Here is a 23,178-nt window from a genome sequence, read left to right on the forward strand (position 1 = left end):
CTGTGAGCTTTCATTTGGCAGACAAGCAGCAGAAAAGCGAGCCTCTGTCTCTCTCCCTGGCCATTTTGTTCTATTTTCTAATGCCAGTCTTTCTCTCCTCAAACCTCCGCCCTTGTGCAGATACTAAAGGTTTTTATTGATCTCCCATGAACCCCCTCTGACTCCTGCCTGATCCTTCAAGCTAAGCCTTTTTCATGAAACACTGCACATTTAGTGTCCCACATGCTCCAAGGTCAGTGAAGTGCTGCAGGTTTAAAAGGAGGCGAGACAGAGGTGAGAACTTAATGTCAAATTTATGTGTGGAGATTTTATTTCCAGTATCAAAGATGCCCTGTGGAGGAAAGTTGTAAACAAAGAAAATTTCTTTTTACATGCTGTGTTATTTGACAAAACTCATTTTGTGTAGGCTTTTTATGCTGGAATTTGTTTTGGCTCTGTTTCACTGAAAAGGGAAGCTGGATGCGTTTTGTTCCACTCTAGAATTTATACTGAGGAGGGTTACTGTTGGATGAGGCATTGCTTTGGTGCAAAGTCATCTTCCTTTTGGCCACATTGAATCCCACTGTCTGATAAAGTTGTTTTTAGAAATCAGACTCAGGGAGAAAAAACTTTTGGATTATATAACATTATTACCACAAAAACAACTGCAGTTCAATTATATGACAACTCAAAACATGTGATACAAAAAAAAAAGTCAGAATTAATATCCATCTATCCACTTCTTCTGGTGTGGGTTGCGTACATCCTGGACTGGTCAATCCCAGGGTTGGCACAGAAAAACAACCAGCCACACTCACATCTACGAGCAATTTAGAGTTAATCTCATCAGCATGTTTTTGGACTGTCGGAGGAAGCTGTTGCACCCAGAAGGAACTCATGCCGGCACAGGGAGGACGAGCAAACTCCACACTGAAAGGCTCTGTCAGACTGGGATTCCAATTTTTTTGCTGAGAGAATTAGGCCGCACTAGAAAGGCCTGCCCACAGATTTGGCTGGGCCCCTGAGTAACCCAGAGAACCAGTCCTCACTGGTTGTGATTTATTGATAGTATCAGTGCATGTGTGTTTTCAGTTTCAGTAGTGAGTCAGACTACTAGGTCCTAATGTTCAAAGTATTTATACGTGCCACGTTTTAACCACTTTTCCCACCCAAATTTGCCACTTTTTGTCAATTTTGCACAGCTTGCACCCATTTTTGCCACTTTTTACCTTCTTTTTTACTTTAAACCAATTTTGAAAAAATCATCCTGTTTTCATTACTTTTTCTCACCAATTTTTGCCACTTTTTATTCCGATGTCATCCCCTTTTCTGCCCAATTCTTCCACTTTAAGCAACTGTTGTCACTTTTAAACCCTTTCCACTACTTTTCCTGCCAATTTTGCCCCTTCTAAACTCATCTTGACACTCCACCAATTGTTGCCTCAACAGAAAAAACAATTGGCCGGTATTGTTGCCAAAATTAACCCCTTTTTCCCTTTATTTATGCCCATTTTTTTTTCCAATTTTAACCACATTTCACTAGTTGTTTGGCCCATTTAAGCCAATTTAACCCATTTCTGCCACTTTCTGCCTTTTTTTCTGCCTCAGTTAACCCATTTTCAGTTAATCCCATTTCACCACCATTACACCATCTTTTCTGCCCATTTTGAACTCTTTAAGCCGATATTGCCAATGTAAACCCCTTTAAACACTGTTGCGTTTTTTGCCACTTGGACCCATTTTGCCACTTTTCGCCTTTTTTTACCACTTTTATCTCATTTTGGCTACTTTTTAAATCCCATTTCACCACGTTTTCCACCTGTTTCTACCACTTTTTAATCCATTAGCACTTCTCTGCCATTTTTTTGTGCCCTTTTAACCCATTTTAGCTATTTATTACCTTTCTTTCTGTTTTAAGAAAAGGGATTTACATTGTCCTCGCGACCCCCAATGGGATAAAGAAAATGGATGGATGGATTTACATTGTTAAGAAGGCTATATAATACAGCACAAATGAACAAAAAAAAAATGTTGCTTGATAAGAGTGGTTATTAATATCACAGCTTAACTTTACAATGGATCATGATTTTGCTGACCTCCTTGGCCCCCCAGTTTGGCTGGGCCCCAGAAAGCTCTCACCTTTATCCCTCTTATGGGCGGCCTTGGCACCATACTTGTCCCACTTCTCATCAACACAAATATCTAACCAGCCAATCACATGGCAGCAACCAGTGCACTTAGGCATGCAAAGACGGTGAAGTTGATGTGCTGAGGTTCAAACAGCATCAGAATGGAGAAGAAAGGGGATTTAAGTGACTAAGTGACCCTGTTTCAGCAATTGAAGAGGCATGGCCTGTTCCCAGGTTGTTGTGACGGTCCTCAGGTGTGTGGTGTCAATACTTTCTATTATTACATTGCTTCTGATTGAGTAGGAGCCTCACCGGTCTACGACCAAATACAATCCATATTCCATAAGAGACTGAGAAGCATCACCAACTCGATGCTGCCGACTTTTGCAGCTCACAGATATTCACTCTAATAAGAAAACTGTGTAACTTCTTAAAAGGAGTTCTTCAGCTGGTAACAGACAATTGAATTAAGTCTACTCAACTCAATTTAACAATCTGCACTAAGTTAACTTGAGTTGAAACTTGGTAACTTGAATTTTCTGGGACTAGGCCAAGATCTCTCAACTCCAGTTTTCTGGGGAATTTTTATAAACACTGTATTTTTAAAATAGTTTGGCACTGAATTGTCATAGTCAGTCTTTTTGATGCTTTCTTTTGCTTCATATTTCTTAAAACCCTCTGACAGATGGAGATTTATAAACTTTATTCAGTTGTTTGTTACCAAATGAAGCTATTTTTTTTAGAAAGTCCACACTTTTCTGTTCAGAGTGTGGCAGCATGAAAACACCACGGTGCACCTAGCTGAGTATTACTGAACCCTGCCGTAGCTACCACCTCAAATGAAGCTGATTGGTCAGGCCCATCTCAGGCCTGGAGCAGTTGTTTCAGATCGGAGCTTTGTGACATGGATCTGCCTGATGACAGACATGGAATCTGGCCAATCCACCTGCTTCACAAGTTATCAGACTACTTTAGGGTCAGATGTACTCTGATCTGGGCCTGGGTCTTAGACTGTGAGACAGATTTGAGATCTCATGGTCATCTAATTTTTTTTTTTTTTTTTTGCCAAGATCTAAGAATGAACGAACAGTAAAAAATCTAAAACCATGCTCAGAGCTTCACACAAGGCTAAACTTTGCTGCCTGTTTTTCTTTAGGAGACATGGATGAGACGTAAATGATGTGTTTTACTGTACTCATGGAGTACTTATTGAAGGGTCAAGCTTGTCTCTGATGATGTCCTTAAATGGTTTTGAAGTTCTATCAAAGTTATAAGCCAGGCCATGTATTGTAAGTCTCAATTTCTTGAATTTGAATTCTGTGACATCCCTCACATCCAGGAGTCCAGCTCAGTGGATTAGTATTCCAGTGGATTAGTCCGTTGCAGAAGGATTAATGTCCTGATGTTATTCTGATGATATTGCAAACTTTAAAGACATCTGACAATTCTGGAGAAAACTGATGCAATCTGCACCACTTTCTTTTTGCCACAGTTCATGTCTTTGTTCATAGAAGACCTGAACTACATATAGCTTTAATCAAACTCCTTAAAGCACACATGAACTGATGTTTGGACGTTCAAATACAGAAAAGAAATGAGGGAACCAATCACAGATATCAGGCTCTACAAACAGTGTTTGATCATTAGCCAGTTGTTGCTTCCATGTTTTAGAGCAAAGCTATTTTAAGGAAGCTTATATAAATGTCTTTTGGCATGTAGAAAGCATGATGGGGGCAGCAGACGTTCAGTCTGCAAGGACTTGGGAAGGAAATCTGAGGGTCACTAGTTGAAGTTCTGGTTGGACCAAATCATAAAATCAGTCTGGTAGCTGGAAAAGTTCCAATTCACTACCTGAGTGCTGCCATGGTGCCCTTTAGCAAGGCAGCAAGCCCTTTACGCTGGCATCTGTCCACTGATGCTTTCATGCAGAATCCTTTTTGTGCATGTATTTTAGCCATGCATGTGTAACATGTTCAGTTCCAAAGTGTTGAACTCAAATGTACCCTTGAGGGAGTAATTAAAGAACAGAGTGATTTTTAACAAAGTAGGACAATTAAAGGAAAAGCATATTTTACTAAAAATCCAAACCCAAAAATTCAAGGCCATTTATCCTCCCAGATAATGAAAATTTGACTCTTGCCTTGAGATTTTCTTTCCATTAGCACTTCTGACCATCTGCTGTGCTGACCTTGAAGAATCATCCCTCTCGAGACGTGTTTTTATCCCTCAGAAATGTATTTTATTGAACTGAGCTCATGCCATTAAAGTATCAGGACAGCCTTTTGGTCAGACTCGGTGTGCTTCAGGGCCATGATGGCCCCAATAATCCAGCTCATGTGTTCACCTCTTCAAATAAACCCGTCTCACATGGGTATTCATATAGATCTGAGCTATTATCCCCACATGGCCCTCTGAGGGGCTGCATGTGTCTGGTGTCTGGCTGGGGGCGTTTTAGCAGATCGCTTTATGCCGCTCCTCCAGTTACACGTGCCGGTTCTTTAAAGTGCTCATCAGTATCTCTTTCACAGTGGTGATGTTAAACAATTCAGTGAGCTTGATGATTGAGGGAGATCTACTTAGAAGAGCAGAGAGTCGTCAGCATACAACAGCACTGACCACTGGAAACAAAGAGCTTTTGGTGCTTTTGTTCTCTCACGGCAAAGGCCACAGTCAGCAGTGCTATCAGCCATATTTCACTGTAAATTTACTCTTAATTAAAGTTAGTTGAGACTTCAGTAGAATTTTTTTTTAAACTAATTGCCTTAAACCAATTTAGTTTTTACAAACAGTAATGGCTTTTAGTAATGACAACAATGAATCTTCATTGGATGAAGCAGACTTAAGTTTTCACTCATAGTCTTTCCTCAGAGTCATTAGTTACTGTCCATATATGCAGGCCTGTTCACAGAATTTACTGCTCTCCTGAAAAACTCGGGAAATGAGCCCAGCCAAGTTGTGATTTACTAATGATATTAATATGTCTGTTGCATAAGTAGCAGAAGTGCTGGCACCCTTTCTAACATTTACCTCATTTTGAATTTGGAAAGTGGATTCTCATGATGAAAATATATATTCATGCTCACTTTTTTAAAACCATTTTTTCACCACTTTGTCCAGATACTTTTAACCACTTTTCACCAATTTTTGCCTCTATTTACATTTTTTTTTTTTTTTTTTTTTCACTTTTTGGGCCCCTTCACCACCTATTCCTGTCAACATTTGCTTCTTTTATAACCAGTTTTAACTGAAATGTTTTCCACTTTTATCCCATTTTTGCCATTTTTTGACCCCTTATCATCTGTTTGAATCCTTTACCAACACTTTTTCACCCATTTTCTGAACTTCTTCCTATTTAGACATTTTTTTGCCACTTTTCACCATTTTTGCCATTTTTTTCACATTTAACCCATTGTTGAGACTTTCACCAACTTTTGCCATTTTTGTCTCTTTCAACCCCCATTTTGTGTCACTTTTAACCAATTTTTACACTCTCTGGCACCTTTTTGCCTTTCCTTCTTCTTCATGTCTGTCTTTCGACCCCTTTTGCCACTTCTAACCAACTTTTCAAATTGTCACCCATTTTTAACCTTTTTGACACATTGTCATCTGTTTTTAACAACTTTTCACCACTTTTCTGCCCTTATCTGACATATAGATAATATTTTTTTTCACTTTTCACCACTGTTTCTGCCAATTTTGCCACTTTTAAACTAAGCCTTCACACTTTCATGGAATAATTGGCCACTTCAGTTCAATCCCATTTGACCAACTTCCCCACCCAATTTGAGACTTTAATCCATATCTGCCATGTTTTTATCCAACTACACCATCTGTTCTGCCCACTTCTGTAATTTTTTAGCCAATATTGCCACTGTTAACCACCTAAACCCATTTTTGCCACTGTTTGCCTTTTTCCCCACTGTTATCTAATTTTTGCCACTTACTATACATTTTACCATTTTTCTGCACTTGTCTGCCACTTTTACCCCATTTTGCTACTTCTTGACCCATTTCTCCACTTTTTGCCCCTTTGGGCCTTCCAAGTTGTGGTTAATTGATGAAAATAAGTATAACCCATTTTTGACCATTTTTGGACCCTTTTTACTACCTTTTCCTGCCTATTTTTGCCTCTTTCAAACTTTTTTTGCTACCTTTAACCAACTTTTGTCAGTTTTCATAGAATTAACCTATCTTGATCCCATTCTTTGTCACTTTTAACCCATTTTGACACTTTGAAGCCCCTTGTCACCTGTTTCTAATCCCTTTTCACGACCTTTTCTGCCCTTTATGCCATTTCTAATATATCATATTCAACTTTACTGCCCCTTTATACCCATGTTTTGCTCTTTTGTCGACTATCCACAATCATATGATTATTTTTCCCTTTTAGTAGCCTCAATTTTTGCTTGTTTATTTAAAGAACTCTTTGTTATTGTCCATATTATGTCTCAGCTAAGACATCTGGCATTTGTTTCCAAATAGTTTAATTCATTGTGCCCATTCACATTGTTGGCATTACCAGAAAAAAAAGGTAATTCTGTTTTAAGAAAAAAGGTTTACATTAAAAAAAAAAAGTTATATTGTACTACAGCACAAATTGATTTAAAAAATCATTGTTGTTTTTTCATAAGAGTGGTTATTGTTTAGGTTAAAAATAAAATACAGTTATCGCAGTGTTACTTTATTATGGACCATGATGTTGCTGACTTCCGTGGGCCCTCCATTAGGCTGGGCCCCAGAACCTCTTTATCCCTCCTTATGGGCAGCCTTGAATAAACCGATAACATGTAACAAACTGTTATTATACATTACTACTTAAAATGATTTGTCACTTTAACTAATGGCCTTTTTGTATTTAACTTAACTTTATAACTGTGATTTTTATAAGGGCTGTACAATTTCATTACGATTAATCTCACATTTATGTAGTTAATTGTGATTATGTGTCATCCCTTATATCGCAATATGAAATTTCACTATTTTGTCCTAACCTCAGGCTAATTCACTTCCTGTTTAGATACAGACCTGCTTCTATAGATAGATCAAAGATTATGATATGAACATTATCATAGAAAAACCAAGTTGTTATGAACTGAAAAGGGAGTAAGGAGACAGGTAAAGACTTGTCCACTGAGCTGTCTGAGTTTTTGAAATGAAATGGGACATTCAGTAGACAGGAAAAGACTTAGGAAGTAATTTTCTTAACTTTCCAACCCGAGGCCTTTGTCCTAGCATGATAAAGTCCACAGTCAGAGGTGTTATCAGCCTGTTTCACTGTAAAATACTGCAGACGCAGGATGCCTTAAGCCTGAGAGCCTCTACCATCATCTGATTTCTGTTTTCCTTTCCAAATCTGACTCAGTTTCACTCTCCTCACCCTCTTCAGAGGCATCTCAAACACCAACAAAGAGTCTCACTCACACGCATGCACTCTCACGCAGATACCCTCATTGGCTCAGACACACACACTTACATATGCAGAGACACGCTTATTCAGCTTAATGTCTCTGTCTGTCTGAGCCTCTGGTTAATAACTGTGTTTGTTCTCCTCCACAGATGCCGGCTCAGGATCAGGAGACGATGGTAAGATTACTCACCTTCTCCTCCTCTTCTTATTTCTGACTCCACACGTTCTGCTTTTCAGCGCTCAAAGTCATCTAAAACTATCAGACGTGTGTACTCAAGGCAAGATGAGATTTTTGAAAGGAAACTTCTGCTATTTTGCACCAACACAACACTACATGACGCCTTAAAGATATTAAAGAACAGCATGAGTCGAGTGTATTCAAAGTTTGAAGTTCTTTAGATACTGAAGAAATCCAAATGTAAGGAGAAAACCGTTCCGCTCCACTTTACAACAGTTTAAATGTAGTTTCCACAACCCACTGACATCATAGTTCAATGGCATTTATGCTCTTCTTATTGCTTCACTATAAACAGCTATCAGTGATTTTAGGACTTACATGTTAAACAGGACATTTGTAGTGAATATACAGGCTTCTCAGCACTTTCTCTGAAAGAGGCGTTTCAGTGGCAGCCATGGGTTTTGGGCTGCTTTAAATTTGTTTTGCTAGGCATCACTATTTTGGAGTTTTTGGTACCAGAAGCGGCCGTGCATGTACCAGAGAGTAGAGCTGAAAATAAGTCAGGGGCTGCCAAACAGAAAAAATCCCAGTTATTCAGTCAATACTCTGGGCTAATGGTGTTACCTGTCTGTTATCTAGTTTGCAGTAGACTGTCCCAGGGTGACAGGTTCTTTATGGATGAGCAGCTGAGTGGAGTTGTTCTTGACACTTCCACGCCGTGAATGAAACCAGTCAGCATTTTTTCCCGTTAGTTGATGTTTTTATTTTAAATGCAATACATAAAGGGTTTAAATTTGCATCCACTTGGCATTGCATCATAGTTTAGAGCAGAGAAATGAACCTTTTTGCACCCTGCAATGCTGATGTTAAACTCTGATGCCAACAAGGTGTCATTTCTTACTGTGGACTTTGCTACCATTGACAAAGGACATCATCAAAATGGGATCGGATTGTTGCCTATGCATTATGAAAGACCAGCTGAATGATATTAAGGTCTGCACAGTGAGTCCAGAACTTTGGGAGTCATTTTTGGATCCTCAGTCCAATAAAAAGGACACTTTATTGAGGCCACTGTCAAATTTCCCTGCTGTATATGGTATTACCACTAGGCAGTGGTGTAGGGCGGTGGTTTTCAAACTTTACTGTCCAAGGCACACCTAAGATCAAGCTAAAACCTCAAGGCATACCATATTCGTATCCATGCAAAACAGCCACATCAACACGTGTTACTGTACCTTTAGTAGGGATACATGATGTTGGATTTTTACCAATGTCCAATATGCTAATTTATTACAGATTAATTTAAGCCAATACCAAAATTTAAAAAATCTATTTCAGATGTGAAACTTCAGTCCTTATATCACACTTGAAGTTTAGGGAATGAAAATGAAAAACAGAAAAACAAATTGTTGTTGGTACTGTTGTTGGTCTTGACTAAAACTCCACAAACTTGCTTGGACACACAGATACTATTTATAGCTGATACAGGCCAAAATTTACAATAATATTGGCCAGTAGTTACAGCTGAATATGACTGGAATTTATGGCTGGTAAAGGCCAATATTTACACACAATATAGGCTGATTTTGACAGCCAATATGGGCCAATATTCAGAGCCAATTTTGGCTGATACTTTCAACCCTTTCAGGCCAGTATTTAGAGTCAATATAGGCTAATATTTACAGCCGATTTGTGTAGCCCATTATCTAGAGCTATACAAGCCGATATTTAGATAGGATATAGGCTGAAATCTTCAGCTGATATCAGCTGATATTGAAAGCCAATATTTGCTGATATTTACAGACTGTATAAGCCCATATCTTAATAAGATATAGGCTAATATTTAAAGCCAGTATAGGCTGACATTGAAAACTATTTTCAATCAGTACCTGCCAATATTTGCAGACGATATAGGCCAGTTTTACAGCTGATATTCCTAATCTTTTGTTGTATAGTTGTTGTATAGACATGTGGATTTACAATTTCCCACAGCACACCTAATCTTGCCTCAAGGCACACCAGTGTGCCTCACCACACCATTGGAAAACCAGTGGTGTGACTGAATTTTCATTTAGACTGTTAGAAAGTTCTTCACATCTTTCCTGGCTTGGTTTAATTTGGACAGGGCAAATACATAAACCTACAACATCACTGGTCCCCTTCAGGAATAAGCCGCCCCCTAACGCCACAATGATATAAAATCACCGAGCAGCTGTCTCAGTACAGTCTGTTGTTAGCTGATGTCACTGCCTTCATTAAAAGTTAACAGCCAGCTGCATGCTGGATTTTTGTTCATTGTGAGGTAAGTTTCCTAAATCTGTCAGCCATGGTGGACTACGAGTCCTCAAAAGTGTCATAATGGAGAGATTTGTGCCAGAAAACAGTAAATCTAACCCCCAACCTTTGTCTCTGCTCTGGCACAGAGCCAGCTGAGCTCTGATCAGAAACATTTTTTGAATCTGAGAGGATCGTATTTCTTATGAATGGGCGTGGCTATAGCTCATCCAACCCAAATGGCCAAACCATCCTCGAGCAGATTTTACTGCCTCATTTTTCATGATTTTGAAACTTAGAGATGTTTTTCATGACTGAAATTTGGCCTGGTTGTTCATAGCACAGTGGCCTGTCATAATACAAACCTAAAATACAGATTTTTTTATGACTCCACAGGGACTTTAAAAAACACATTATACAAGCATTCTACAGGAAGTAGAGGTAGAATGTGAGCTTCTGCAGGCGTTTCATTCAATCTTTTAACAAAAACAAAAATATGTTTATTACAGGGCAGCTGGAAGTGATTTGTAGTTGTTTACGTGCAAACTTCAGGACAGAGAATCAAACCAAGTTCCTTTCTCTTCTTCCTTTCCTCCCTAAAATATGAAATATTTTTGCCAATAATGGCAAGGACCACCCAGCCACAAGTTCACTTTAAAAAGTTAACTAATACTTAAGAACCTAAAATGACCTTACAAGCACTAATTAACTTAACCTACATTTACCACTTAAAGGGTAAAGACAAGTAAAACAGTTGATGGTTTTGATTTTGCCTGGTGTTACTACTACAGCACCTATGGTTATAAACAGTAAATACATCATTTCTTATTACTGATTTATGCCCAGAACAAAGTTCAGATTGGGTTTGCTAACACCCAGCTATTCCCACATACCTGCGACATATGCTGGGGTGCAAAGGCCCTCCATTGCTGCCTTTGGCCCTAGTTTTTCTTATCATCGTGAATATGTGCAAAACGTGGCCAATGCTCTTGTACTGCAAAGAAAATAAAGCAGGAGAGATGAGTCTGTGTCTCTTTCACTCCATGAAAGAGAAAAAAGGTTACTGGCACAAGATTTTGTGTCATGGCCCTGTGCCAAGACAGAGCAAGAGAGTGCAGCTTTTCTCTTCAATCTCTGTTATGTAGCTCCAAATACACATTTCTATCATATTCCATGGTTCATATCCATATAATACATGGGAAAATCACTGTACTTCAAGTAAATTTAAGCGCCGGGAGAGATAAGACAGAGAAAGGAGCTGCAGGTGCTGCTCTAAAAAGTCATTCACACATTCAGACAGATACGGACAGATGTGAAAAAATGCAAAAAAAAAAATAATAATAATAACAATAATAATAATGATAGACAAAAGTTCAGTTGTAATTGTGAAAGCATAATTAGTAGAACAAGATGTTTTTTCTTTGAGGTGCATAATGTTGTGGCCCCACGAGCCTTTAAGCAACAAAATCAAACATTCCATTCTGCAAGTCATGTTTTAGATTTTGTGTTTTTCTTGTTAAAAGTGAATAAGAAGTTTATAGTTCTGATTAGGGCTGAAGTTGATTTAAAGGTTTTAGCTTTGAAAGTGGAAAAATATCCATTTATATGATTTTTATAGCACTTTCTTTGAACGGACCCATTGGGTCCCAAGGGTCCCAAGTGTGAGTTTTGACCCCTGTGGGTTAAGGTAAGCAGTTATGTTTGTGTGCATGTATAGATTAGAACACCATCTTTCCTGCTGTGTAACTCTATTAAACTGATGTTTTGGCACACATATCAGGTTAAGGAAATATCACCCTCCACTATTTGAAATTGCAGGCCTTATTGCAGTTTAATGTAAATTTTGATTAATTGTTCAGCCTTACTACAGATGCACAAATGCTTCATTTTTGGGTCCCATAGTGGGAACAAAGCTCATCCAAATGGCTTGCAGCCACAGTGTTCTCCTGCTCCACTCTGGGCTGTAGCAGGGTAAAATATAAAACTTGAGATCCAGATTTTTTGGCTTATTTGTCATCCAAACGGCCTCACAGCAGCTTTTCTGCATTGTGGCTGGTGGTTTGTCCCCCCTCCAGCGTGAAATGACTGTGACATTTTCTAGGCCTTCCCTTGATGCCAGCTGTATCCACATCTTTGGCTCTAGTAAGAATGCTTGCAGAAAACCCTGTGGCTTCCCTCCTACAGCAGCTGAGTGGAGTTGTTGACTCGTTTAATTTGGGAAATTCACAAGCCTGTGCACAATTGGTGGCAAAAGAAGCAGCAACTAAATTAAACAAACCATGCCACATCAAGTAGCATTCACTTATTATAAACATGTATAATTGATGTAAAAATGGCCATTTAAAGGTTATGGCCATACTTTAGGAGCCAGTCTCAAGTGGCTATTCCAGGCACACCAACTTTTGTTAAATCAGTGATGTCCTGTTCTTCATACTCAGAGCTTTCAGTATACTTTTATGCTTAGAGTGTCTTTTAGTATCTGACCTTGCACAGCTCTTTTCGGATTGTCCGATTACTTAAAACCCTTACACATTAAAAAATTCATACATTTATACATTGATTTCAGGCTCACCTGCTAAAATGGCTTGGCCCCTGAAATGCCAAACAGGCGCTCCCAAGTTGCCCTTTAGTAATACTGACACATGTATGTTGGATCAGTAGCGTTAGCCGTAGCCACCTGGCTAACATTGATCCAAGGTTCTAATCAGCTTTGGAGGTGAATGAGAAAAGTTTATGCCCCTGACATTACTGCCCAAACATTTAAGCTCAATCAGCCTGTGCACAGCATTAATACTACAAAAAAGGCTCATACCACTTTTCGAGGGGGGTTAAACTTGATCATTTGCTTGCAATTTAGGATGGACCACATCTTTGCAATGTGGAGCTCAGCATGGTGATGGACCTCTAAAGCCTTTCCCTCGTTATGGGCAGCTTCACTGATGGTTGAGACTGCTATCTCAATCAATGTTAGCCAAACCCATTCATTCATACAGTACATTTATTTATTCATACTTTTCATAAACATCAGTGGGAGCAATGGATGCTGGGATTATGCCTCTTAATGGCTTAGTGAAAGTCTAATGCAGGGTTTCTCAAACTCTTCAACTCAGGACCCCCAAAATAAAAGTGCCAGGGACTGGGGATCCCCACAGCACCCGAGGGTGATTGAAGCATAATTGAACACAGCAAAGCAAATTCCAGAATAGCCATGTGTGGACTCACATTTTAAGGATTTTTATAGACACTACTTTGATAAGAATGAAAATCTCACCGAATGAACATGTTTTTATTTTACATTTTACCAATTTAATGCATATATTTTTATTTAAAGGGGTAAAATATGCCATTTGAAGTCATTCAAAAAAATTCTTAAATTTTTTGGAAGGCATCTGGTGCCCCTCTCTCAGTGTTTCATGATCCTAGTGGGGTCCAGACCCCAGGTTGAAAACCACTGGTCTAATGAATAGTCTCGGTTTCATGATTATTTCCATTATTTAGCCCAAACTTATTTCTAATAAATAAAGTCACATGAACCTTCCACAGAAATTTAAATGTTGTTTATTGCTTCCTCTTTTGAACCAGAAATAAATAAGAAAAAAAGATCAAATAATCTAGGTCAAAATTGAACATTGGATTTCATAGAGATTGTATGGCAGTGTGCTAGCTGACCAAGCTGCTAACTAGACAACAGGCTATGGCAGGCCATATTTATCAGCTTGATACAAAATGCAGTCAGATTAACAACTTTGATATGAAATATATACGATTTTATCAGTCAATATGAAGTGCTGTATTTTAATTTAATTTTAGTTAATAGTATGATTAAATTAAAAACGCGTTATTAAACATCTGAACGAACATTTGAATGGCTAAACAAGTTAGCTTGGTCGTTCATATGTCTGTATATGAAATATTTTCCGCTTTCCTGGTTGGCCAACTTCTGCAATTATTTCTTGATATGCAATGTTAGTCCCGTTTTTTTTCTCTGTAATTCTAGTAAACACAGATTCCAAGCTACTTAATGGCCACAACAATATTATCTTCTCTCCAACAGCTACAGGTAGTTTATCAGCTTTTATTCTCCATAAAAAGTGCAGTTCCTTTCGTTGGACCCTAGGGGGCATCATATGTACATTTACAGATATACGGACATCAGTCACATGCGTGTGTGGAAACTAGGCGTAACCTTCACTGTCTGAGAAGTCTTCCATTGACTGCATTTCCTATCATTTCTTTACACTATCCTAAAAGCCAAGCTGTAACTCGACATTGCAGATTTGGAGCAGCACATTTAGAATTCATTCCAACTTGATGTTTCATTTAGTAACTTTTCGTTGATATCACACAGTTGGCGGCTAGCACTGGCTGATGTTTCACACTTTAGTTTCAACTTTTTCCGTCCTGTATTACAGAAGGGGGATCTGTTACATTGAATAACTTCAAGGTAATTATTCATGTGCTCATAATGACACCATACTGCCATTTTTACTTGTTTCTTTGGTGGATTCAGTTGTACACTGCTTAGCCATGGTAGAGCTTAATTAGTATAGCCTGACAAACTATGCTGCTAACAGACACCTACAGCTCCACAGCTGGTGTCGCATGTTTTAATAAAAGGGTAGAACCTTTAATTTGTGAGTGAGGAGAGAAATGCACAATATTTGGGATCCTTTATGATTAATGAAGCAATACCAGATACCGTCCCTAGTGGGAGCAAATTGGGGTCAAGTGTCTCAACATGTGACTGGGATTGAACCCCTGACCCTTCCAGTTGTGAGACAACCCACAGTCGCCCCGTTGATCTGCAGGTCTGGTTTGTAAGATTTGTTGGGATTACACAACTTTGTGTGTACACAGTTTATTAATCATAGCAGTGAAGCATGCAACATTACTGGCACAGTTTCAATCTCAAAGTGATTCATTTGACTTCAGTTCAGCAGATGGAAGTCCTTAAATACAAACTTGCTCTTTCTCTTTTATTTCATCCACCTACTTTAGAAATACACTGCAGTGAAGGTGGCATCTTCTTTCTCATTGGGCTTTTGAGAAATACTGCAATTAATACATTCTTGTGCTGCAGGAGGATGCATTTTTGCAGGTCGTTTGTAGTTTATTGTAATAAGATAAAAGAGCTTAAAGCTATGAGTGACTTTTTATGAATAGCTTTAGTGTGAGTAACTAATCATACAAAGTCTTGAGCTGATTAATAACAACTAAGACTCTCATTTGTTGCCTAATTGACCAACAAGCCCGAGCCGTAATGTCAGCACAGACAGCACGCAGTCAGAAGTCAAACTAATCTGTCAGTGCATGTTTAAACACATGCATATATTTACTCTGGTCCGTCTCTATCTGCCCTCCTCTGTGTTTACCCATGCAGTTCCTTCATTAACTCCCGTGCATGGAAGCTCACCAAGCATATATGAGAGAGAGATTGGAAAAGAGATTAGTCCCAAAAAAAAAAGGCTGTGGACAGACGGATGAGCGAGCGGAAATGAAACTGGTGCTAGGTCAACCAGAGAGCGAGAGAGAGAGAGAGAGAGAGAGAGAGAGAGAGAGAAAGAGAGGAAGAGGAGGGCATGCAGGCTGGGGTGGTAGACAAAGAAATGGCCCGAGGAAAGTCGCAAAATAGATAACAGAGCTGAGAAAACACAAGGCGAGTGTTTCTGAAATGGAGGCTGAGACGGAGGGCAGACAGCGATAAGGGACAGGAGGACGGGGAAACGAAACAAAACATACATTTTCATATACAGTATGTCCGCTGGATGGAATTCAACAACAGTTACGCCAAATTTCATTATCTGACAGGGCAGTTAAGCATTTTATTACAAGGACACATTATAATTTCTCTGCAGTAGTGATAATATATGGCATTATTTCTTGTTTGAATATGTCCCAGGGAAATTAAAGGAAGAAAAAGAGCCAAAAAGAAAGTGGAATATGCTGTCCCTAAACAAGACAACTCATAAAGTTAATAAAATCTGAACTGAGACCTTCTGATGAAGTAATACAGTGGTAACTAGCAAGAGCCTGCCAGTTTGGATGCTCCTTCAATGCTGATCATTGCACTGAAGTGTACTTACAGAGTATGAGGGAGAAAATACAGAAGAAAGTCTTTCCTTATTCACAGCAGGTACTCCTCAGGTCAAATACAAATGCACTGACCTTCGCTTGCATGTCACGTAGCTTCTGTTCGGCCTGGGAGATGAAGCCAAGGGCATAAAAACTCCACTGCTTGTCACTCTGAATCCTCCTAATGCGTGTAACAGATTATGGCTCAGATGAATGTTTGAACATTTTTATCAATTTAGCTCTCATCTCATCTGGATTTGGCAGTTGGATGGCAAACAAACTGTTCAGAGAGACTTCAGTCAAATGAAATTAACCTAAATCTACAAAGTCAAGTAGGCAGGATCGGGGTTATTGATATCTATGCAGTTTAATACAATCAGAGCCTGTGTCTGTAGATGGTGGTGTTTGCACTGGCAGCACCCATAAACTCAGTTTGACCCTAAAATTCCACATACTCCATCAGTTTCATAATCTGCATGCAGAGTGCACTCCAGAGCAACTTCCTCCTTTTCTAGTCTACCTTTGCAGTTCCACAGCACATGCTGTAGTCCTTCTCCAGCACCAACCCAAATTGCACTCCACTTTACTGTGCTCAAGTTGTACACAGTCTATATTCATCTGAGGCAGCTGCCAAAATGGCATCAATTCATGAAGAGCAGATTGACCCCCCCTCAACTTCAAAATACTACATGGGCTACAGATTGTTAATCTGATAATTATATCAACATTGAATATCATCCTGAGGCATAAGCCACAGGTCATCAGTTAGTCAGAGGGTCACAGAGATAATAGAGTGCCATGGATGAAAAAAGTAAAGTTTTGAGGTTGAAAACCACAGGATTTTACATGGCACCACTCATTCTTTCTAGAAAAAAAATATAGCTTTTGACTTTCTAATGCACTCACCCATGGTAAAAGCAAAAAAAAACAAAACATCATATCGAAGCAATGTGATGTCAGAAAGGCAAAGTTATCTGTTGTTTACTACTCTCATGTCCTGGTCCCCCTTTTACAGCTATAACAGCTTACACTCTACGTGGAAGGCTTTCCACAATATCTTGGAGTATTTCTGTGGGAATTTGTGCCAATTCATTCTGTAGAGCATTTATGAGGTCAGGCACTGATGTTGGACGGGAGGGCCTGGCTTGCAATCTCCATTCAATTTCATGCCAAAGATGCTCGATGAGGTTAAGGTCAGGGTTTTGTGTGGGCCCTCCCCAAACTGTTGCCACACAGTTAAAAGCACAATAAAGTTGTTTAAGGCTCCAAAGTAACAAAAACTAGTGATCAAGGGTAACTGTCACTGTCCTAAGCTTTTTTGCCCTCCAGGCCTCCATGCCGGTCATGAACGACTCCTATTTGTTTGCATGAACTGTTAGTGAAAGTTTCATTATTTATTTGCACATATGATCCCTGGGCATGAAGATGACAGCCACTCCCCAGGAAATTAAGAAGGATGCTGCTTTGTGTGGGGTCTGATATAGGTTGCACAGACATAAAGAAACTAAAATTACCACTTAAATGTCTATATCATTGTAAAAAATAGCGAGATCAGTTGAAATGGGGAATAGAGCACAGAGCATTTATAGAGAATAGTGTAGTTTAGTGTCAAATGCACATTAAGATAGGCCGTTGTCCTCTCATTAAACGTAGGAAAGGTTGCCTCTGCATGACCCCATGCTAGGTGCTCATCACCTTTTGAGACCTCTGGGTGTTTAAAATATAGGCCTGAGAACCCTCTTTATTCTCAACTGTCAGATAAATGTGACGAATCGATCATTCAGGACAAAAAGAGACAATTAGGAAAAAATAGCTCAGGGGCACTGAGAATATTTGTGTGGTAGAGGAGTGAGAGGCGAAAGAAGAGGGCAAGGACGGGAGGAGGAGAAGCACAAACACGCCCTATAAAGATAGAAGCATAGCAGAGGTCAGAGTAGATGGAGAGATACAGTGGAAAAGATGGGAGGAAAGGAGGGAGAGGAAAGCTGCTGGTGTTTTATGAGCAGGGGAGAAGGTTAAAGAAAGTGGTTGTAAAAGAAGGGTCAGACTCCTGTTGAGGAAACCAGCGGTGGAGAGGCATACTGGTAAAAATCAAATGTATTTTAATGGCCAATGATAAATCCACACACATAAAACTCCTCTCTTCTGGCTGGTTGCCAGTTTCATTGGCTGTTAAACGTGTGAATGTGCAGGCTGCAGGCTACTTCCGACACTAGCATGTATACATTTATGCCATCGGAGTGCGGCTCCTTTTGTTTGTGAGACAGTGAGTAAAACCACAAGTCAGCCATGCAGAGAGAGAAGCCCCGAGGACACGAGCATGGTCACATGGCACCGTTAGTCAGAATCAGACATTTGTCCAAATCAAATTGTACACTGGAGAAATCGAATTGCTCTCACATGATCACGCAGGGACAAAGAACAAGCAGAGCCCTCAGAAGTGTATTTTTAAACACGGCTACGCAAGAGTCTGCAGAAACGCAGCCAGGCAGGGAGACTGGATTGCTCATGTTAGAAGAAGAAAAGCAGAGAGAGGTAAAAGATGAGGTACAAAATATGTGAAATTTTATATCAGCTGTAAAAAAAAGAAAGGTATTAATAAGAAGCCAAGCATGGAGAAAAATGCGACGCCTTCATTTTTTTGTCAGTTTTAGCAGCATGACTTCATGGATGGTGATGTCGGTTACTTTAACCCCTTAGAGCAGGCTCATCTTTTAGAGAAGGGAAACATTAAAATGAGCGGAAGGAGGAAAAAGAAAGATTTTGCATCGTTATGAGAATGTATAGGGCTGTCAGCATGAATGCATTAATAGTGATGCCAATAAGGTCTGTAATTAGCACATTTGTGTTTTTTTTATTGCATTTATCACGTTTTATTGACCCTTTCAGCACACTTAAAAAACTGAGACAGCTCAGTAAGTCGTACTTCATCTGCACCTTTTGCCATCAAACATTTAACTTTTTTAATGTTTGCTGATTCTTTTCAATCCTTAACAAGTTTTTCTTTGGTTAAGTACATGCCATAATCTTCAATCTACCAGGAGTTCCTTAGTTTAAGACAGTATAAAAAATACAAAATGAGACAAAAATAGTTTTAGAAGCAAATAGTTGAATTTCAAAATGTGACAGCATTTCGTGCAATCTCTTATATTATCAGAATTTTGACTTACCACATGCTTATCTCCATTTTCCATATATAACAGCTGCACAGCGAAACCTTGCAAAGCGGATGGATTTGCCAGACACGATGTCTGTCATCAAGCAAATCCATCTTGAAAAGCTCCAGTCTGCAATCTGCAAACATTTGTGCTGAACCGAACATTGTTAGCCTCATTTGACAAGAACAAGGCGATAGCTGTTTGTGATACTTGTCTCCGCTAGCTCAGATGTAGCTTTAGCACAGTGTCAGTTTCACTAGAACTGAACCCTATTTTTTATTAAATAAAGAGTAAAAACAACACTAAAAGCTTTTGATGATGGAAAAGATGCTTTCATTTTTCTGCAGATCTACTTAGGCATGAGTTTGTGTCAGTTATGGGGGGAAACGGTTAGTTGTTTTGTGGATGGTTGTGTACAATGGCTGCTAGTGGAGTGTTTACCGAGGACTTAGCCACAGGAGCGGTTTGTAAGAACTAGAAAAAATTTCTTTATTAAAACAAGGGGCACAGAGCAACAATGAAAGCTTTTCATGACAGAAAATCTGTTTTCAGTCTCCTCCTGGTCTGCTTCAGGTTTGGTTTGCGATCGTTACAGGTGAGGTCTGTCGGTGTATCCAGTGGTTGCTGCCGCAGTAGCTGTTAGCTCAGATGTAGCTGTAGAAAAGTGGTAGTTTAATTGGAACTGGACCACATTTCTATTCAAACAAGAGCCTAGAGCCACACTGAAAGCTTGTCTTGGCAAAAAGATGTTTATGCACATTTTATTCACAGAGAAGCTCTGCCATTAACACTCAACAGCAGCAAAAGCCTGTTAGCTCAAGAGTAGCGCATGTGTACAACATAATGTTGATTTGTCATTCTAATTGGCCCACAATGAATATGAAAGACAGAACATTTCTCCAATCACCTTCCAAGAATTTTTTGAAATGTCCTTCCCTTCCCAAGCTCGCTCACGGGCATTGGGTTTGCTTAGAAAGTCAGTGTGGTGTTGCCCGTATCTTAGCATGCAGACAAAAGTCAGAGTCTTCTGGTCCTCCTGGTCTTACTTGTGGGGCCTGGATGTTTACTGATAGCCAGAGACGCTGGCTGGACTCCTTTGTGACAAGTCCTCTCTTTTGGGTATCATTAGCAAGACCTTTAGTCTAATGCTCAGAAGAGCAAGGAAGGTTCAGCTGCTTGATACGGGAACAGCAGCTGCACTTTTACATGTACCTGCCGTGCTTCCCCGAGCCTGACCCAGCTCACCACATCCTGGGTGCTCAGGACCCAGGGGGCTGGTCCAGACGCTGAGGATGATCGCATGGCGAGGGCAGCTGGAAGGACACCTGGCACAGGCCTGGAGGATGGCAATCAGGGGGCCAGAGTAGTACAAGACCATTGTTGACTCGACAAAGTGCCGAAACCTACTGGATTTCACTATGTTCTGGTTTCAGTAGCCCAGCTGTAGTTGAAGTTCTATTTGTTTTTAAAGATTATTTCTAAGGCATTTTGCCTTTATTTTGACAGCACAGCCAGAGTGAGACAGACAGTTTGGCGAGAGAGAGAGAGAAGGGAGCTATGCACCAAATTGTGCCAGCATTTGGTCCCACAGCCAGTAAGTTGAGGACTCAAGCCTCTGTATTTGTGTGTCTGCTCTACCAACTGAACTAAACTGGTGCCCGGAATAAACACATTAAGCAGACATATGCCTTCCATGTTGTCACTGCAGTGGATAGTGGAAGTGCTCGTGTTGACATGAAGCCTTTGAAGAATCATGCTTGAGGTGCATTTTGCAGCTATAATAAGAAGAGAATGTAGAGTAATAGAAGTAGCTTACTTAGCAAAAATGTCTGTTGCTCCTTTAAATGAGCCTTTAGTGTCACCCCAAAAAGAGTAAATGATGAAAACTTGACTGAAAGAGATTTTCCCTTACATAAGCAGTGATCTTAAAGCATAAAAAGCCTTGAGGCCGACATAAATGTTCTCTCTAATACCTCTTTATTTAGCATTTCATTAAAATTCATCCACAGGTACCCTTCTTGTTTTCAACCTCTCATTTGGTTGAAAGTCTCCTGTAACTGGGGTCACGTTTAAACCATCAATCTGCTTTTGCTACTGTAGCATTAGTCCATTCAGTGCTTCTGTTACTAATGAGGCCTTGCTATGGAAAATGCTGTTTTATGCTTCATAAAATGATTTGCAAGCATCTTATACTGACATTTCAAGCGTTCTAAGCTTTCCTTGTGTAGAATATGCATTCATGTTACACAGATTACCAGGGGGAATTTATGCACAGGAGTATTCGTCTTGCACTAGCATCCAGTGGGGAACATGCACCTTTTGCCCTGCTGGCTGGGGAATACCGGGCTAGTCCGACTGAGTGATGTCACATGGAAAGGTCTATACAGATGACACGTTTTATGAACTTTATCCATGCTGGTGAAAAACCAGCTCCCCTGGCTCTTTTTTAACATACATGAATCAAAAGGCAGCTAGCAATCCTTAAACCTGAATGAACCAAACTACATTAAAATCGATGCAATTTAAAAGTTTTTCCCCTTTAAAGGATGCCTGCATATTATCAGATACTGACCCTAGTAGATTAACATAAGTGTCTTTTATATGCAGTGGTGGACTTGGGATGTTTGAGGGGTAGGGGCAAAAATAATGAAAAAGGGCACCTGCTGTATGTAGTGGGGCACCAGAGCAAATAAAGTTAGAAACCTGGGCTGATATTTTTTTTTCCTTTGTAAAGTGATTATACATTCTGGATAGTTAAACAAATAAAGAATTATGAACTATTTTACCATTGCTAGGGCATTTAAGGGGGGCACTTTATCACCTTTTGTGAGCTCAGAGGTCATCCTTGAGGTTACTTTGCTTTTTCCCTGCTATGGGCACTCAAAAGGCATATTTGTCATGTTTTGTGTTATGGAAGGGCATCCATAAGAGCCACTGTCACTGGAAAGCGATAAATACTCCACTGAGCACATTCTGGCCTACCCAGAGTTCTTCTCCCAGTTGTGCATGCCCTCAAGACCTCCAAAGAGAGGACTTCTGGAGGCAGATGCCTGAACCACCTCTTTTTGATGCTCAGTGGCTCACCTCTCCAAGAGGTCTAAATAAGTTTTTCTAAAAAGGAAGCATGCCCACGGAGTTTGCATCTTTCCTGACGGAGATTATTCGGAGAACGGGGTGCTCAGAGACTGAAAGGACAAGGAGGCAGAGGCAGCACAACACCTACAGCCGGGTGGGTAGGAGGCAGTGACAGCGTTGGGCAAACAAGTCGGGCTGCAGGCTAGGCTAAGAGCAGCTCCACACCAACCTGCTGCACCAAGCATCTTTCTCGCAAATGCCCGCCCCCTTGCCAACAAGATGGATGACATAAGGCTGCGGATTTTTAACAACTGCTTGGACGACTGTGTCTTGATAATAAAAGAGACCTGGCTGCACAGGAACACTCTGGACCTAGCTGTGGAGCTAGTAGGCCGCACCATATACAGAGCGGACCGGACACCCAATTTCAGTACGACTAGAGGGGGTTGTTGCTCTCCCCTTCCCCCCTTAAAGACATCTACCAGAGCCGTCTCCATAAGCAGGCCTCCAGGATCCTGATGGACCCCTCACACCCTGGACACTGTCTGTTTAGCATCACTCACACAAACCTGCAGTACCGAGCATCTTTCTCGTGGGTGACCGCTCCCTCACCAGTGAGATGGATGACGTGGGGCTGTGGATTTCTAAACATCACTTGGACGACTGTTTGCTGCTACAAAGGAGGCTGCCAATTGAAATGTTGCGGTATTTTTACTATGTGATGATGATAAAATATCTATCTAAAAAGTAGAGGCAGGAATATTCACGGTATTTCACTGGTTCAAGGTGTCTCAGCAGCATTGCTCTTGTTGTCAGTGTAAAGGCTTGTCATGTGAGTAATTTCAGATTCACTAAAACAACTTTAGAAAAATGAACTAAGTTCAAATATAAACACAAGAATTGAAG

The 23,178-nt window shown here is 40.0% G+C and overlaps 1 protein-coding gene across 1 annotated transcript in view; it reads left to right on the forward strand.

Moving 5' to 3' along the window:
* tmeff2a (transmembrane protein with EGF-like and two follistatin-like domains 2a) overlaps positions 1-23,178 on the forward strand; it is a 274,157-nt gene that overhangs the window by 156,927 nt on the left and 94,052 nt on the right. The window contains exon 4 of the mRNA XM_041807381.1: positions 7,665-7,691. Coding sequence (XP_041663315.1) covers positions 7,665-7,691 — 27 coding nt within the window. The remainder of the gene's footprint in view (positions 1-7,664; positions 7,692-23,178) is intronic.

The sequence above is a fragment of the Cheilinus undulatus genome, linkage group 15 (assembly GCF_018320785.1).
Source record: "Cheilinus undulatus linkage group 15, ASM1832078v1, whole genome shotgun sequence".
Classification (NCBI taxonomy): Eukaryota; Metazoa; Chordata; class Actinopteri; order Labriformes; family Labridae; genus Cheilinus; species Cheilinus undulatus.